The sequence below is a fragment of the Poecilia formosa genome, unplaced genomic scaffold, assembly GCF_000485575.1.
Source record: "Poecilia formosa unplaced genomic scaffold, Poecilia_formosa-5.1.2 Scaffold20, whole genome shotgun sequence".
Classification (NCBI taxonomy): Eukaryota; Metazoa; Chordata; class Actinopteri; order Cyprinodontiformes; family Poeciliidae; genus Poecilia; species Poecilia formosa.
Window position 1 is genome coordinate 1,613,017 of NW_006799959.1, and position 13,614 is coordinate 1,626,630.

General features: G+C 40.5%; 1 protein-coding gene across 1 annotated transcript in view; it reads left to right on the top strand.

The window, feature by feature from the left end:
• antxr2a (ANTXR cell adhesion molecule 2a) overlaps window positions 1–13,614 on the top strand; it is a 77,837-nt gene that overhangs the window by 21,923 nt on the left and 42,300 nt on the right. Inside the window, exons 11-12 of the mRNA XM_007547387.2 lie at window positions 7,825–7,903; window positions 8,354–8,449. Coding sequence (XP_007547449.1) covers window positions 7,825–7,903; window positions 8,354–8,449 — 175 coding nt within the window. The remainder of the gene's footprint in view (window positions 1–7,824; window positions 7,904–8,353; window positions 8,450–13,614) is intronic.

Here is a 13,614-nt window from a genome sequence, read left to right on the forward strand (position 1 = left end):
TGAACATTTCCTGTCTTTATAGGGACATTTTTTTTAAACAAATCATCCAGGAAGTGTTTTTTTTTTCTTCCATCTGGTAATGACCAGCAGTGGTTCAGTGGAAACAACAGACTCTGTTCTGGATTCTGTTTCTTCACATCCTGACAGGACCTGACACCCACATCAGGCTCCGCCCCCTCCGCTTACAGAAAGACCCTGCCTAATTAACTGTTGGCTGCCGATGCTGACCCATTAAGCAGTTAGCTACTATGGGTGGTGAGTAAACACATCTGCTGGAGGGGCTCTAAAAGGATGTGCGACAGATGCAGCCATTCCCTTTTCCACACTCCCCATTTAAATAATTCACCATGCTCTGACAATCCCCGCTCCCCGGACCACCTGCATGGAACGGCGGAGCGCAGGAGCCTCCGTCTCCATCCATCTGTCTGCTTCTGCTCCAGCAGCACTACAGGCACGCAGGATGCTCCTTGAACACAGCTCCGCTCGTCCGGAAAAGACTCTCCTTCTCTCCGATCCCGCTTTGCGACCGTGTTTGTGCCACACATGGGGCCCTTGTCTTTCCAAAAATAAAACCTTGTCTTTTCTGGGCAACATATTTCAGATACACACTACAAAAAACAGAAAATATCACCAAGTAGTTTCCAGTGCAAATATTTTGGTACCCTTGAAATAGAACAAAGCAAACTTAAAAGCAACTTTTCATCAAGAAATGGAAGCTTATTTTAAGTCAAAACGTCCTTAATATTGCTGAAAAAATAGTAGATTATTTCACTAATAACGCAGGAAAAAAATCTTGTTATAAGTTAAATAATCTGCCAGAGAAACTAACACTTTTCATCAATATTAAGGAATTATTTACCTAAAACAAGCTCCTATTTCTTACAGAAAACTTAGTTGTAACAAAGATATTTCCACTAGAAACTTGACTAAAACTACTTGGTAAGAGATTCAGTGTTTTTGCAGTGCAGCAGTCTCTAGAGTTTTAATGCTCAGCTGCAGCTTCCCAGTCTACTTCCAGTCCAACTCCCAGATCCGCCCTGGTTGTCCTGGAATCGCTGTCCCCTTTTGGTCATGGAGCCGTGTGGAGGAGGCATCATCTGTGCTGACATCTGTGGCATCAGACTTGAAACGCAGGCATCTGCTGATTCTTCCTCCTCCTCCTCCTCCCCATTAGGAGGCTCTGCACACGATGCTGGGGCCCCATTCAGAGGCTAAATGGCTGCTTTCCTGCAGCAGCATGTCCTCACCTGTGCTTTCATTTATGTGGCGAAGAAATACCTGAGGTGGCACCTGCTTGACATTGCAGGTGTAGCGTCCAACGTGAACTCTTGTTAATGATTAAACACGCCGCCCCATCTGCTCCTCTGAGGGCAGGAAGATGTTTTCAACAGAAGTGTCTTACTGTTTGTTTGTTGCAGCACAGACATGCTGCTTGTGCAGAGATCTGCTGTTCAGTGATGAGTCTGGAACCACACAAAAGCGCAAAAACACAAAATGTTAAGTATTTTTAGTCTACTTTCTTAGACTAAAATCTTAGTACACTTAAAATAAGACAAAACTACTTACAAGTAACTTTTGAATAAGATATAGAAGTTTTTTTAAGTCAATAATTTCTTAATATTGATTAAAAAAATGCAGATTATACCTACAACACTGCAAAACCACAAAATCTTATCAAGTATTTTTGTCTAGTTTCTAGTGCAAATATCGTGGTATATTAAGACTAAACTAACTGAAAAGTAACTTAAAGCAGAGACTTGTTTTAAGGATATAACTCCATAATATTGATGAAAACGTACCAGTCCCACTGGCTGCTTCTTTCTCATCTATATTAATAAATTGTTGACTTAAATCATCTCCTATATCTTGCTGAAAAGTTATTTGGAAGTTAGTTTTGTCTTATTTCAACTGTACAAATATATTTGCACAAGAAACCAGATCAGAAATGTTTGTTTTGTTTTTATATACGTATTTATTAAAACCTTCAGTAAGTTGTGACAGATAAAATGTGAAAAAGTTCAGTTCTTCTTTCTCCTGGTGGTCCTAATGCCATCTGCAGAAATGCACAGATCCTGGACCAGTCAGCCAATCAGAGAAAGGAGGCGGGGCTTAGCAGTGTCAGCTTTGACATTACAGGAAACGGTTAGCCATGCTCTCAGGCAGTTTTGATTTAATGACTTATGAAAGTTTATTTGAATGCAACCTGCATTTGACTTGAAATATTTCCTTTTGTGCTTGATATTATATAAATCTCACACTGGTCTATATCAAATGACTTAATATAATTTAGGCTGAGAGCCTTACTGTTTTCAGTCTGTTGAGTATTGTATTACTGACAGCAGGTTTCTCAATTGTTCTTCTGACTCAATAGTTGCTGCAATGTGCCTGCATGTTTTCTTTTTGTATGTTTTTGTGTTAAGGTGATTTTTTTGGTTGCTTTCTGCCAGATCACATAGCCAGTAGAAATTATAGTTAAATAGAAAAATTAGCAGCCAATCAATGTGATCAGTATTGGTGAATGGCAGCGTAAAAACCTGACCAGATCATCTAACTCCCACTTTTTAAAGAACAACTGGAACAGCAGTTTATAGGCCGAGTTCCTGAAGATGACATTTATTTTCATTTCCATTCTTGAAGCAAGTTTTAAGATTCTGGTTGTATTGATTAAGACCAATAACCGTTTGATCAGCGTTTTGTGGAAATCTACCTCTGCTGAGCAACAACAGCCAGATTTCCCCAGCGTCTGTCACACCAGGATCAGTTTGGATTGAGTTTTTCACTCGACTGCTCGTCACTCTGTCCAAATGGTGGACGTCTGTCTCAGTGAGACGGTTTCTCATCTGGTCCCCAGGCTTCATGGGACGGTTTCCTCCTCGCCATCAAAAACTTCTGCCATGCAGATGCGTCCAGAGTGATGGCTGCTGGATGCCAGATGACAGGCCTCGCATATGCCGCGCCGTGAATTATTCAACTTCCACAGTTTTCACATGTTTAAAAGAAGTTTGAAAGCCATTAGCGTCTCGGTCGTCGGGCCACTGCAGCTGCGTGGCATCATCAAAGCTTAGCGTCACGCCGGACCCACTTTCTGACAGATGATAGCGAGCCCTGGGACAAACTTTTCTCCACCGGGCTCCGGATATCTACAGCGAAGAGCACAAGTGTCTCTTTGTATCGAAATGTTGACTGATCTGTGGGTCCCATAACAAGGATCTGCCATTTATTCAGACATTATGATCGGCCCACCAAGCAGCTGCAGCTCCCTCCTCTGTGTCACTCACTGGCTTTCACTGCAGGAAAGTTAAATGACAGCCAGCTCTTTTTTTTTCTTTTTCAATTATTCATCCTGCTTTTCATTTAAGACCCACTAAGCTAAATGTGGTACATTTTTTGTGAGGTTTTGTTGTTGTGTGAAGGTTCACTGATATTCTATAAATCAGAATATCAGCGAAATGTTTTAGGAATTCAGTTGAAATAATGCTGTTTGTTTAGAAATTAAATGAATTACACAGAGATTGATATTTTTCAAGTGTTTGGTGTTATTGTAATTTTCATGATAATAGATTACATCAAGAAGCAGACTATTGCTCAGGGCTTTCTGGGTAAAACCAAAACAAACACGCCGGTCTGCTGCCAGCGGGAGAAATGGCTCGTGGTCTTTTACCAAAGACAAAAAAGAAATTATATGACCATTAAAATCTGACGCCACTCCTTTTTTGGTTACATTTTGTGAAGAAGGAAGTTGTGCTCATGGGATTTTGTGTCATTTCCTTCAGTGGTTCTTGGTGCAGCGCCCCCACAGGTGAGGAGGGGAACAGGCTGCTTATAGGGCTTTCTACACAGAGTAGCGTGAAATGTAAGAAATTTAACCAAGTCTACTGGACTATCGGGTGTGAAAAGACTCTTTAATTTTCCTCCTTAGATTCTCTATGGGGTTCAGGTCTGGCCAGTACCACCATCATCACTGATCCAGGTTCTGGTTCAGTTCAGATCATGTACCAAGTCCTAATGGCAGAAGAAAGCATGAAGTCCTCTTATTTTTTCTGATAGACCTTGTTGACTTTGGACTCGATAAAACTCAGCAGACCAAGACCCAGAGATGACATGATGGCTTAAATCATGAGTGGAAAGTTCATGCTGGACCCTGACCAGACATGGATTTTAAGCCTTTCCACTCGTCTTCTGGACCTTGATTCCATAAATAAAAATGCTAAATTAAATTTTTATCTGGAATGATCATTACCTTTCCAGCCTTTTTCTCCGGTGAGGTGAGATATTTTGGTCGTCTTTCCAATCCTCTCAAAACTGTGCTCATCCTTGTTGCTTCACTTCTTGAACTCTGTGACCAGTCGGCTTCTTTAGTTCAGACTTTATGTAATTCAGGATCCTTGTAGAGGCTTCCAGTGTCTGTGTGCAGGACATCTGTCAACCACCAGGCTTCGCTTCAATATTTCTGCATTTCCAATCCTCCTTCATTGGTCTGATGTAATTTTCAGATTTTTCTTCACTGACTGTTCATCATCATCAGCAGTTAACACCTGAAATATGTCCTTCCTAAATATTACTTTTTATTACTTTTTCAATCGATTCACAGTAATGAATTATATTTTTGAGGATGTTCCCCACTAGTGTGAGCTGCAGGTGTAAATGTGAGGAATTGCAAATTGAAATGTGTTTCACCAGATGGAAGTGCTGCTGCATGTTTTTCTGATGTAAAATGTGTGTGAAAAACGGGATTGTAATTTATATTCATCAGATTTAATGCTATAACTAAGGTAAAAATGATTGCATGGCTTGTGCCTGGGTTCTGGCTGCTGTGTAGGAAGTGAGCTCTCGGTGTGTGTGTGTGTGCGTGTGTGTGTGTGTGTGTGTGCAGAGGAGGTCCTGCTCTCTATGGTTGAGTTGTGGTGCGTTCAGGGTGTCCGGCGTTGTCAGGATGAAGGGGGGTGGGCTCGTCTGTGTAACTCGCTTGGGAGCTTTCCTCCTTCACACTGCAGGTTCTGCACCTCCAGCTTGATTAACAACCTGCCCACCGTTATTCTGGACTGAGAGTGTCAGCTAATTTAGCCTCGCCCCCACGCCCTCCTCCCTCTCACCTCTCGCCTCACGTTCAGCACTTAGTTAACATGCAAAGACCCCAAACGCCTCGTCAAAGCAGCAGCGACTTTCTGTACGTTTATTATAAAGACACTCTCAACCTGTTTTAAAATGATTTGTCTCATTTTAAAGTAAATGAAGTTTGTCTTTTTGTGCTTTCCAGGCCTGGATAAAGATGGAAATAAATAATAATAATAAAAAAACAACATTCCTGGATCTTTTCAATGTGAAATTATCCAAATATTTTACAAAATAAATGAATTTATGAGTATTCTGTATATAACCTAAGAAACCTTCTGAAATGGAGCTCTGACTGCCACTTCTTACTCTTATTTTCTACATCCATTTTGTTCCTACTGACAAGTCATTTTGCAGCCCATATTTATTTGTAATTAAGTATTTGTGATAATTATGGAAAACAACGAACCATAATATTGTACACATGAAAATTCTGGACCAATATTGATGTCAGATATTAGTATTGGTGTTGTATACAATATTTTATAGATATTTTTCTACCCCTTCAGGGTTCAGGTGTAGTTTTTGAGTCCTTATAACTATAAGCTGCTTTGTGTTGTCAGACATGTTTTATTTAATCGATGTCTTGAATCTACATTTTCTTCAGGTAAAATATAAATAAAATATATTTACTTTAAACGGGCAAATTGGACATTTTTGTTCTTGTGATGAAGAAAGATGAAGAAAAATCCTGCAACATTTGAACTTTGCAGGCCCAACTATATATTTAAGCAGCTGGATTTCCTTCCACAGCCCTGAGGGCCTGCATGTAATATAGGATTTACTGACATGGTGAAGCACATGGAGAGCAGTGGAAACACTGAAACCATGGAAAATGTGAAGAGCGAGGAAAAGACGTGTTATTCACAATGAATATCATGATTTCCTGGGCCAAACTTTAGAAAAGTCTTACATGGCCAGTAGCCCACATAGATTAGATTTTATAAATCCATGTTTTTCAAACTTTGTGACCAACATAAAACCCACCACATCAGGTGGAGTGTTTTAATACTGCTGGATTTTCTGAATTTAAATGATAGAAACAATTAAATCAGTACAGTTTAAAAAATTACAAAGTTACAGAACATCGTTTAGGGAATAACATGAAGGTAGTGCAAGATGTTTTAGACCAACCATGCATTAAATCATATCCACTAATATGTAGGACCACATCCTCTTTAATTTTGTTGTCTTCCTTTTTGGAGAGAGGAGAGATGCAGAACAAAAGGTTTTATAGAGAATGGCAATTCCTAGTTTTAGCATTTCTGAATCAATTAAAATGCTCAAAAATCAAATTTAATCTGCTTAATTTTTTGCAAAATCATATTTTGAATAATTCTTTGATATTTTTTCATTTAAGAAAAGCCAGGCACCGAAGCTACCATAAAACTGATTACTTAAGTTACAGAATTGTATGCACAAACCTGCTTTTGTTTACATTTGAACCTTATAGAAATGGTTTAAATGTTTACACGTTTTCCTTTTGTCAGATGTAATCACTAGACTCTGAAAGCTTTGCATCTCTAGGATAAGGCACCAAACCGTCTTTTTTCACATCCTTCTAGATCCGGCCCTGTTGACTGCAGTAGCAATATCACAGTTGCATGCAGTTGCACTTCCTTTTTAAGGTCTGTTAGTGTAAGAAATAATGAAAACCTAAATGTTTGAGATGTAATAAAAAGACAAAAATATGTGAATTCTTAATCTGATATGTAGGTGAAAAGTGTAGGGAAGAATCAACAAGTTGGATGACTTGTCAAAGTGCATCCTGTGGCAAAGTTCTTTGACCTGCATCTTAAATATTTAGTGTTGCAAACAAGGTAAGGTGCAAAGAAGTCACTTCAGAATATTTGGAGTACTCTGCATAGTAATGGACACGCGGTCTGGTTGCTCATCTGTTCTGAACCACAGGAGAATTGGTGGCCCAAGGCACTGCCTCAGGCTGAATCCACAGCAAACACAGCACTCTGGTTATTATTCCACAGCAGCGCTTTTTTAATGCAGGCCTCCCCTGTACAGCGCCGCGCTCACAGCTGGCCCCTCACACACAGTCACCACTCTGCTGTCTCTCCTCTCTCCTGTTTTATGTCTTGGGGTGGGAGGCGGGGGGAGTATTTCAAGCGTTTGACTCGCTCCACATACCCAGTTCTCATTAAACCCACCGTAATTGGATCGGGCGTAACAGACATATGGAAATTGCGGTGCCGTTCATCATTAGGGTTTTAATTGCGCCCATTTCGGCCTCTGCGTTTCTGCCTCTAAATAAGTCATAGGTGTTCGCAGGCCTTGTTACTGCAAGTCAAGTTGGTTCATCCAAACACGCTGACGGCTGGGATGATGAGAAGATCTCCTCCATTCCCGTCTCTTCATTTGGTTTTGCTGCTGTTCTTTTCTTTGTCTGGGTTTTTAAAAAATGTGTACTGTTAAATTTAACAACACTTTTGTTGTGATGACAAATATATGAACTGTAACTGTGGCAAGATGGCTGATACTGTTTCACAACACTGAACATTATTAAGATGTATGGCACGTTTTGCATACTTTGTATGTCTGCCTTACATTGTTGGTGTTTTAAAGAAAAACAAATAATTAGAAAACAAAGATTTGTGTGACAGAAGCACAGAAAATCTATCTATTTAACCGAGATTAAATCCATTTATATCTATTTGAATTTGTTTGACAGATGAACTATCTTTTGCTTTTGTTCTGCAGAACTATGGATGTTCTCATCAGCCTGAACAACGGCAAATCGTTCATCTCTAGTGCCTACACCATCACTGCATCTACATGTGTGAGTCTGAATCACTCGCCTCCTTTTAGTCCAGCCAGTTTGAACAATGTGTATTTCCTCTAACAAATATTATAAGTATTGATTTTATCTTCAATAAATGCTTGACATTTAACTGGTATTGATTAGTAGGAATATTCTATGATATGTTTTTTTATAACAAAATAGAAATAAAGCAATATTATCTTTTTTAAACATTTATTCATTGCTCAAATTATTAATAAAGTTAATCATAATTAATCGAATACTGAAATAAAAATGCAATTTGTTAAAAAAAAAAATATTCAGAACAGTAATTAAGATGTACAAAACATAAATACATTTTGTTTTTAAGATGCAATATATAAATATGTTTTATCCAAAACTCATCAGTGGATGTAGTCTTAGATTCTCTGAAGGAATGCTGTGCTTCAGTGCTGCGTCTTGATAAGTAATGTTGTGGTTTTGTTGCAGTCGAGCGGTTCTGTGCTGCTCATCGTGATCCTGGTGATGCTGGCGCTCCTGGCTCTGGCCTTCCTGTGGTGGTTCTGGCCTCTCTGCTGCACTGTGGTGAATCTTCCTCGTCTCTTTGGTTAACCTCTGTGGCTCCTTCATGCACCCAGAATGACAGCAGCTTCTGCTGAATTAAACCAACTAAGAATAGTTCACGTCTGTATTACCTTAAAAGTAAATCGTTGCCATAGTTACTCTAACATTTACAACGACAAAGTGAGAACACTAGTGTGTGCTCTTTAACGTCTGCAAACTTCCTGTTTGTACAGTTGCACCCTATTGTAAGAATGCACGTATTTACTTAAATCACGACTTTTATACAACAAATAAACAAATGAAGAAACCAAAATCATCCAGGCAGAGAGAGTAGGTTGGCCTGTTTGGCTCTGAGGATCCTCACTTTCCTTATTTGCCATATTCTGAAGCAAAATATTGCTAAATATTTGCTCACCCTTTTACCACGTGCACCACAGTACTTGAGATTTCCTCCCAGCAGACCTCAGTGGGGAAGTGAAGAAACCACATCCTGTAGATCAGTTGATGGTTTCTGCTTAGGCATCAGGTCCTGACAGAAAAACACACAGAAAAATACACCAAGGCCTGGATTAGTGAAAAAAAAGATCTGAGTGACAGTTGCTGAAAATTCTGTTTATACAACTCCAACACTGGGCCTTCCCAGGGACAGACGTGATTAATAATAATACCCGAGATTTTTTATGGTTTAATCCCATTAAATCTGTTCCTGCTCTAGTTTAAACTCTGCTTCCTGATCTTGTCAATCAGCTCGTTGAGTTTCAGCTGCTTTCTCATTTCCTGCCTTCTGCTCTTTGTTCTTTTGTTGTTATTGTTTAATGTGGCTCTTAAAATGATCTTTAAACATTTTTCTATACAATCATTTTGTTACCAAAGTAACGCATAAAGAGGGAAGGTACGTTTATTTCTGATGTTCCACTCTACTGACGAACATCATGTAAATGTAACTGTTCAGTCTTTTGAGTCTGACTTTACAGTTTTCTAAACATTTCACATCTGAGACGTTCCTGCAAGACCAGAAAATAATGAGATTTTATTTATATTCACTGATTTAAGCCAACCCAGGATTAATTTTCTGAAAGAAAGCCTGTAGGATGTAAATTTAGTGACTCTTATAGAAATCATGATGAGTGATTTGTTGTAGAAATGATCAAAATCATTATTCTAATTAAATTGGCCAAGAGAAGAAATATAAATGGAAAATTTCAGAAGGCCAAGAACACGTCCCTGAGGTATACCACAATAAAACTAAGCAAAGAAAGAGATTAAACCGTCAAATGAAGAGATTTTGTTTAAAACACAAAACCCTTCATATGTACATTAAGTTTGGTAGATTGGCTTCACCTCAGGCCAATATTATCTACCTCTGCAAAAGTCTGAAAGTCATCTACTGTCCACTTTTGCTCTGCCTGACAGACTCAGACATTTCTATAGTTTCACAGGCATTCTTCGGTGCCTTTCACTTAAGGAAAATTGGAGTATTCTGACCTTATGACCAATGAAAAATTGGTATCAGACAAAATCGGAATCAGCAGATCAGGCCAGAAAACGGCAACCATCCAGCAGCGGAAGAAGTCTGCTAGATTGACAGTAGCAATATATTATTACTAAGAGCATCATGTGCATTAAGTCCTTTATAACGAGTGTGAAAGCTGCTGAAAACACAGTTATAGTTCATATGTGGGAACTTTGAGAATTGATCATTAGCTACTTCCAATTTTGTCTTTTTATTTTCTTAGGCATGCAGAAGTAAAGGGTAAATCACCCTGGATGTAACTGTGAATGTAACTCTGTGCGTTAAAGAGAAATTCATGACTTTCTCTAAATGAAGCTTAAAAACGTCCTGCAGTAAACCTACAGGACGCCAGATGTTTCGGCCCCACAGGCACATATTGTTGGTTTAGTCCTGAGTATTCATTAAAAACTACAGCTCTAAAAATCCCTCACCCTGCCTATACCCCCTTTATAAAACAATTCTCACCCACTTAACCAATTACAGAAATCCACAACAGATTATCGTTTGGGGCGATGAGAGAGGGGCTACAGATGGCGTGCACCGCCTCTTTCTCTCAGCCTTTTTTCTACCGAGATCTGATGAAGGCAAATTTTCCCCCACCTGCCCCCCATCACTCACCTCACTCACCCCTGAAATGATAGACGTCACCTGGCTTTGTGGACCTGAAGGGATCCCATCCAGGATGAGATGGAAGCATATTTTGGAAAACCAACAAAGGCATTAAAATGTAAACCCCCTGCAGCATGTCTGGCCGCGGACGTGTTTGTCTTGGTGGAGGGAGCTGCTGTTGCCTTGCATCCAGGGACCCGGCAGAAGAGGAGGGCCATGTGTGGCTTGTTAATATTTAAACCCCCAGTCTGCCAGGCTTCGGCAGTCGAGATGAGGCGACGAGGCCACGCGCGCGCACACAAACTTCCCTCCCACAATCCCTCTCTTCCTCTGCCTCTACCCGCATGGCCCGGTGCCAGACGAGAGGTCAGACAAGCTGTGGAGTGGTAGTGTCTTTGTTTATCGTTTGTTTGGAAATTAAGCCCTGCATGGCGTTGCCTTTTGTTTAAATCAAAGGGCTGGAGATGGAGTTTTCAAAGGCAAGGGAATTTATCTGAATTACAAATGAATCACTGCAAAATTGGACACACTTTTGGAAACATTTGCAACTCATTTGGTGCCCAACATGTTGGTAACTTCTAATTACTTCATTTTATTAGGGCTGTCGGTTATAACTCGCTGCTCTGCAATAACACAACATCTGACCAAGAATTTCTGTTTTGTTTTGTAGTGCAAATATCTTAGTAGACTTGAAATGAGACAAAAAGAATTTACAAGTAACATTTCAGCAAGAAAAATGAAGTTAAGTGAATGATATTGATGGAAAAATACAAATTTACTGACAGATAATTTCACTTATAACTATTTACTTTTCAACAATAAGGAATTATTTCCTTAAAACAAGCTCCTATGTCTTGCTGAAAACTTACTTGAAAGTTGGCTTTGTCTTATTTCAAGTGTACTAACATATTTGAATTAAATCAAACAGACTTGGTAAGATTTTGTGTTTTTGCACAAGAAACGATTAGTCTAAATTGTTTAACGTGTTAACATTACTCATTACCCGTTTTCAGGTAAAAGCTTCCCTCCTGTGGAGGGTTAATTGGGTCATGCATGTGTGTTGCACTGTCTTATTCTGCGGTCAACAGTGCAAAGTGGCAAATGTGAGTCAATAATGAGTGACGAAAGTCGAATTAGCTTCAAATTTTGCTTTAACCACTTAAGTTTCACCCTCCAAATGCTTACATGTTAGTCAGCGGCTCCATGAACACACCGGTGTCCTCATGACTGCCAAAGCTTTTTAAAAAAAGGAAACATTTCTAAATTAACATTTGAAACTTAAATGACTCCTTGAAAACTGTCCTGAATATGAAAACCTGGAAAAAAGAAGCTTTCTATGCATATTTATAGGAAAGTTGCGTGCATGCTTTTGAGAACATTTCAGCAATAAGCTGTTACTCATGTCACCACTGCAGTGCAGAACTTTATTTCCTTTACTGCAGAAAGCCATGTTAGCCTAAATCGCTTTTAAACTTTCAAATATGCTACCTGCCACTGATCCGTCACAACAAACCTCCTGAAACAGCTTGACACGACACCGTTTGAGCTCGGGTTTTGGGAGCGAGCAGATTTCCAATCCCAGTCGGGCGTTCGCAGAGACAGCCATATGTGGACGGTGCCCCGAGTGCTTCTGATTGGTCCGATTCCCCGTGGCTTGCAGGCTGCGGTGGCGAGCCGCTGGGGCCGGTGTCAGATGGCGAAGCATCCCGCGGTTTAGTTTTTAATTACGCCACCGCGCTGCAGAGAGCTCACATCTGTCCGTCAGGTTGCTGGGAAAAAGGGAGCAGCCGAGCTCCGGCGTTTGTGTAATGCTTTATTTAGCCCACAACATGTGCGGGAAATCTGCTGCATAATTACTTCATAAAAAGAGATAATCCCGTCAACGTAAGGTGTGGCTGGAATGCTGTTAATCAGCGTATGGAGAGGTCATCCACAGACCTCCGCAGGATTTGTGCGCAGCCAGTTGTGTGTCAAAGAGAAATTAATTAACCCTAATTGATTGTTTTTCATTATTCTAATGACAACACTGCAGCGAGTCCGACGGTATCCCTGAGCTTAACCGGGAAGGAAACAGCTGTTCGGATCTATGATAGGCCATAATTACATTGCTCCTTTTTTCCCCTCCAAAACCACTTTAGCAAATGCAAAAGCAGCTCTGACTTTAGTATCTGTCTGTGATGACTAATGAGCCAGACGGTGCTCTCTCCTCACCTCAAGCCGAGATATTCTCTCAGTATTTATTGTGTTTGGTGCTAAAGTCCACAGGAAGGGAGGAACGAAAGGAGAATTTCATCTCAGGAGTGTCTGGGTGGAAAACTGGACCAGAAACAACCTTCACTTACTAGTCTACCTGCAAATGAGCCTTTAGCAAATACTTCATTTTATTGACAGCAATCCCAGCAGGCTACGCCGAGCTTTGTTTGCTCTAAAAAGGTCATGTTTTATAACTTCTAATTAGAGCTGTGCATGTGTAAAGTTGAAGCTCCTTATCAGTGTGTGGGTTTTCTTTTGTCTGTCAGACCGTGAGCTTTAACTCTTGAAATCTTAAGCCACCAAATAATAAGCGTCTGTGTGTCTTTTCACAGCTGTGTCACCGCTGACTGAGCGTCGTCTCAGCTGGACGCCTGAGTGACGCCTGACAAATGTCACCGTCAGGCTCCTCTTGGCTTGCCGATGCACATCTGAAAAACCCAGTCCAGGCATCTTGTCCCTGAGTGGTATCACATTGTGGACAACCTGCTTCTCAGGTGTCTTTCCACGTTGTCACGGAGACCGCCTCCGGGCTGGTCACTCCGCTGTCAGTAAGCGATGTCATGGAGATCTGTGTGAATGTGTTTTAGTTTTTTTCTTCTTTTTTTTCCGCCGCCACTCATCTTCCCAGCAGACAGGACTTGGAGCGCAGCCCAAGCCGCCTCCTCTGTATCTGACTGGAGCTAATTAACTCCTTAGGATTTTATGATTGGGGGGATCGCTTCGGAGCGCTGAACCCCATCCAATTAATTAGGAGCTAAACGGGCTACAGCGATCGCCCCAAAGACTCCCCTGTCAACAAGTTGGTTTTCAG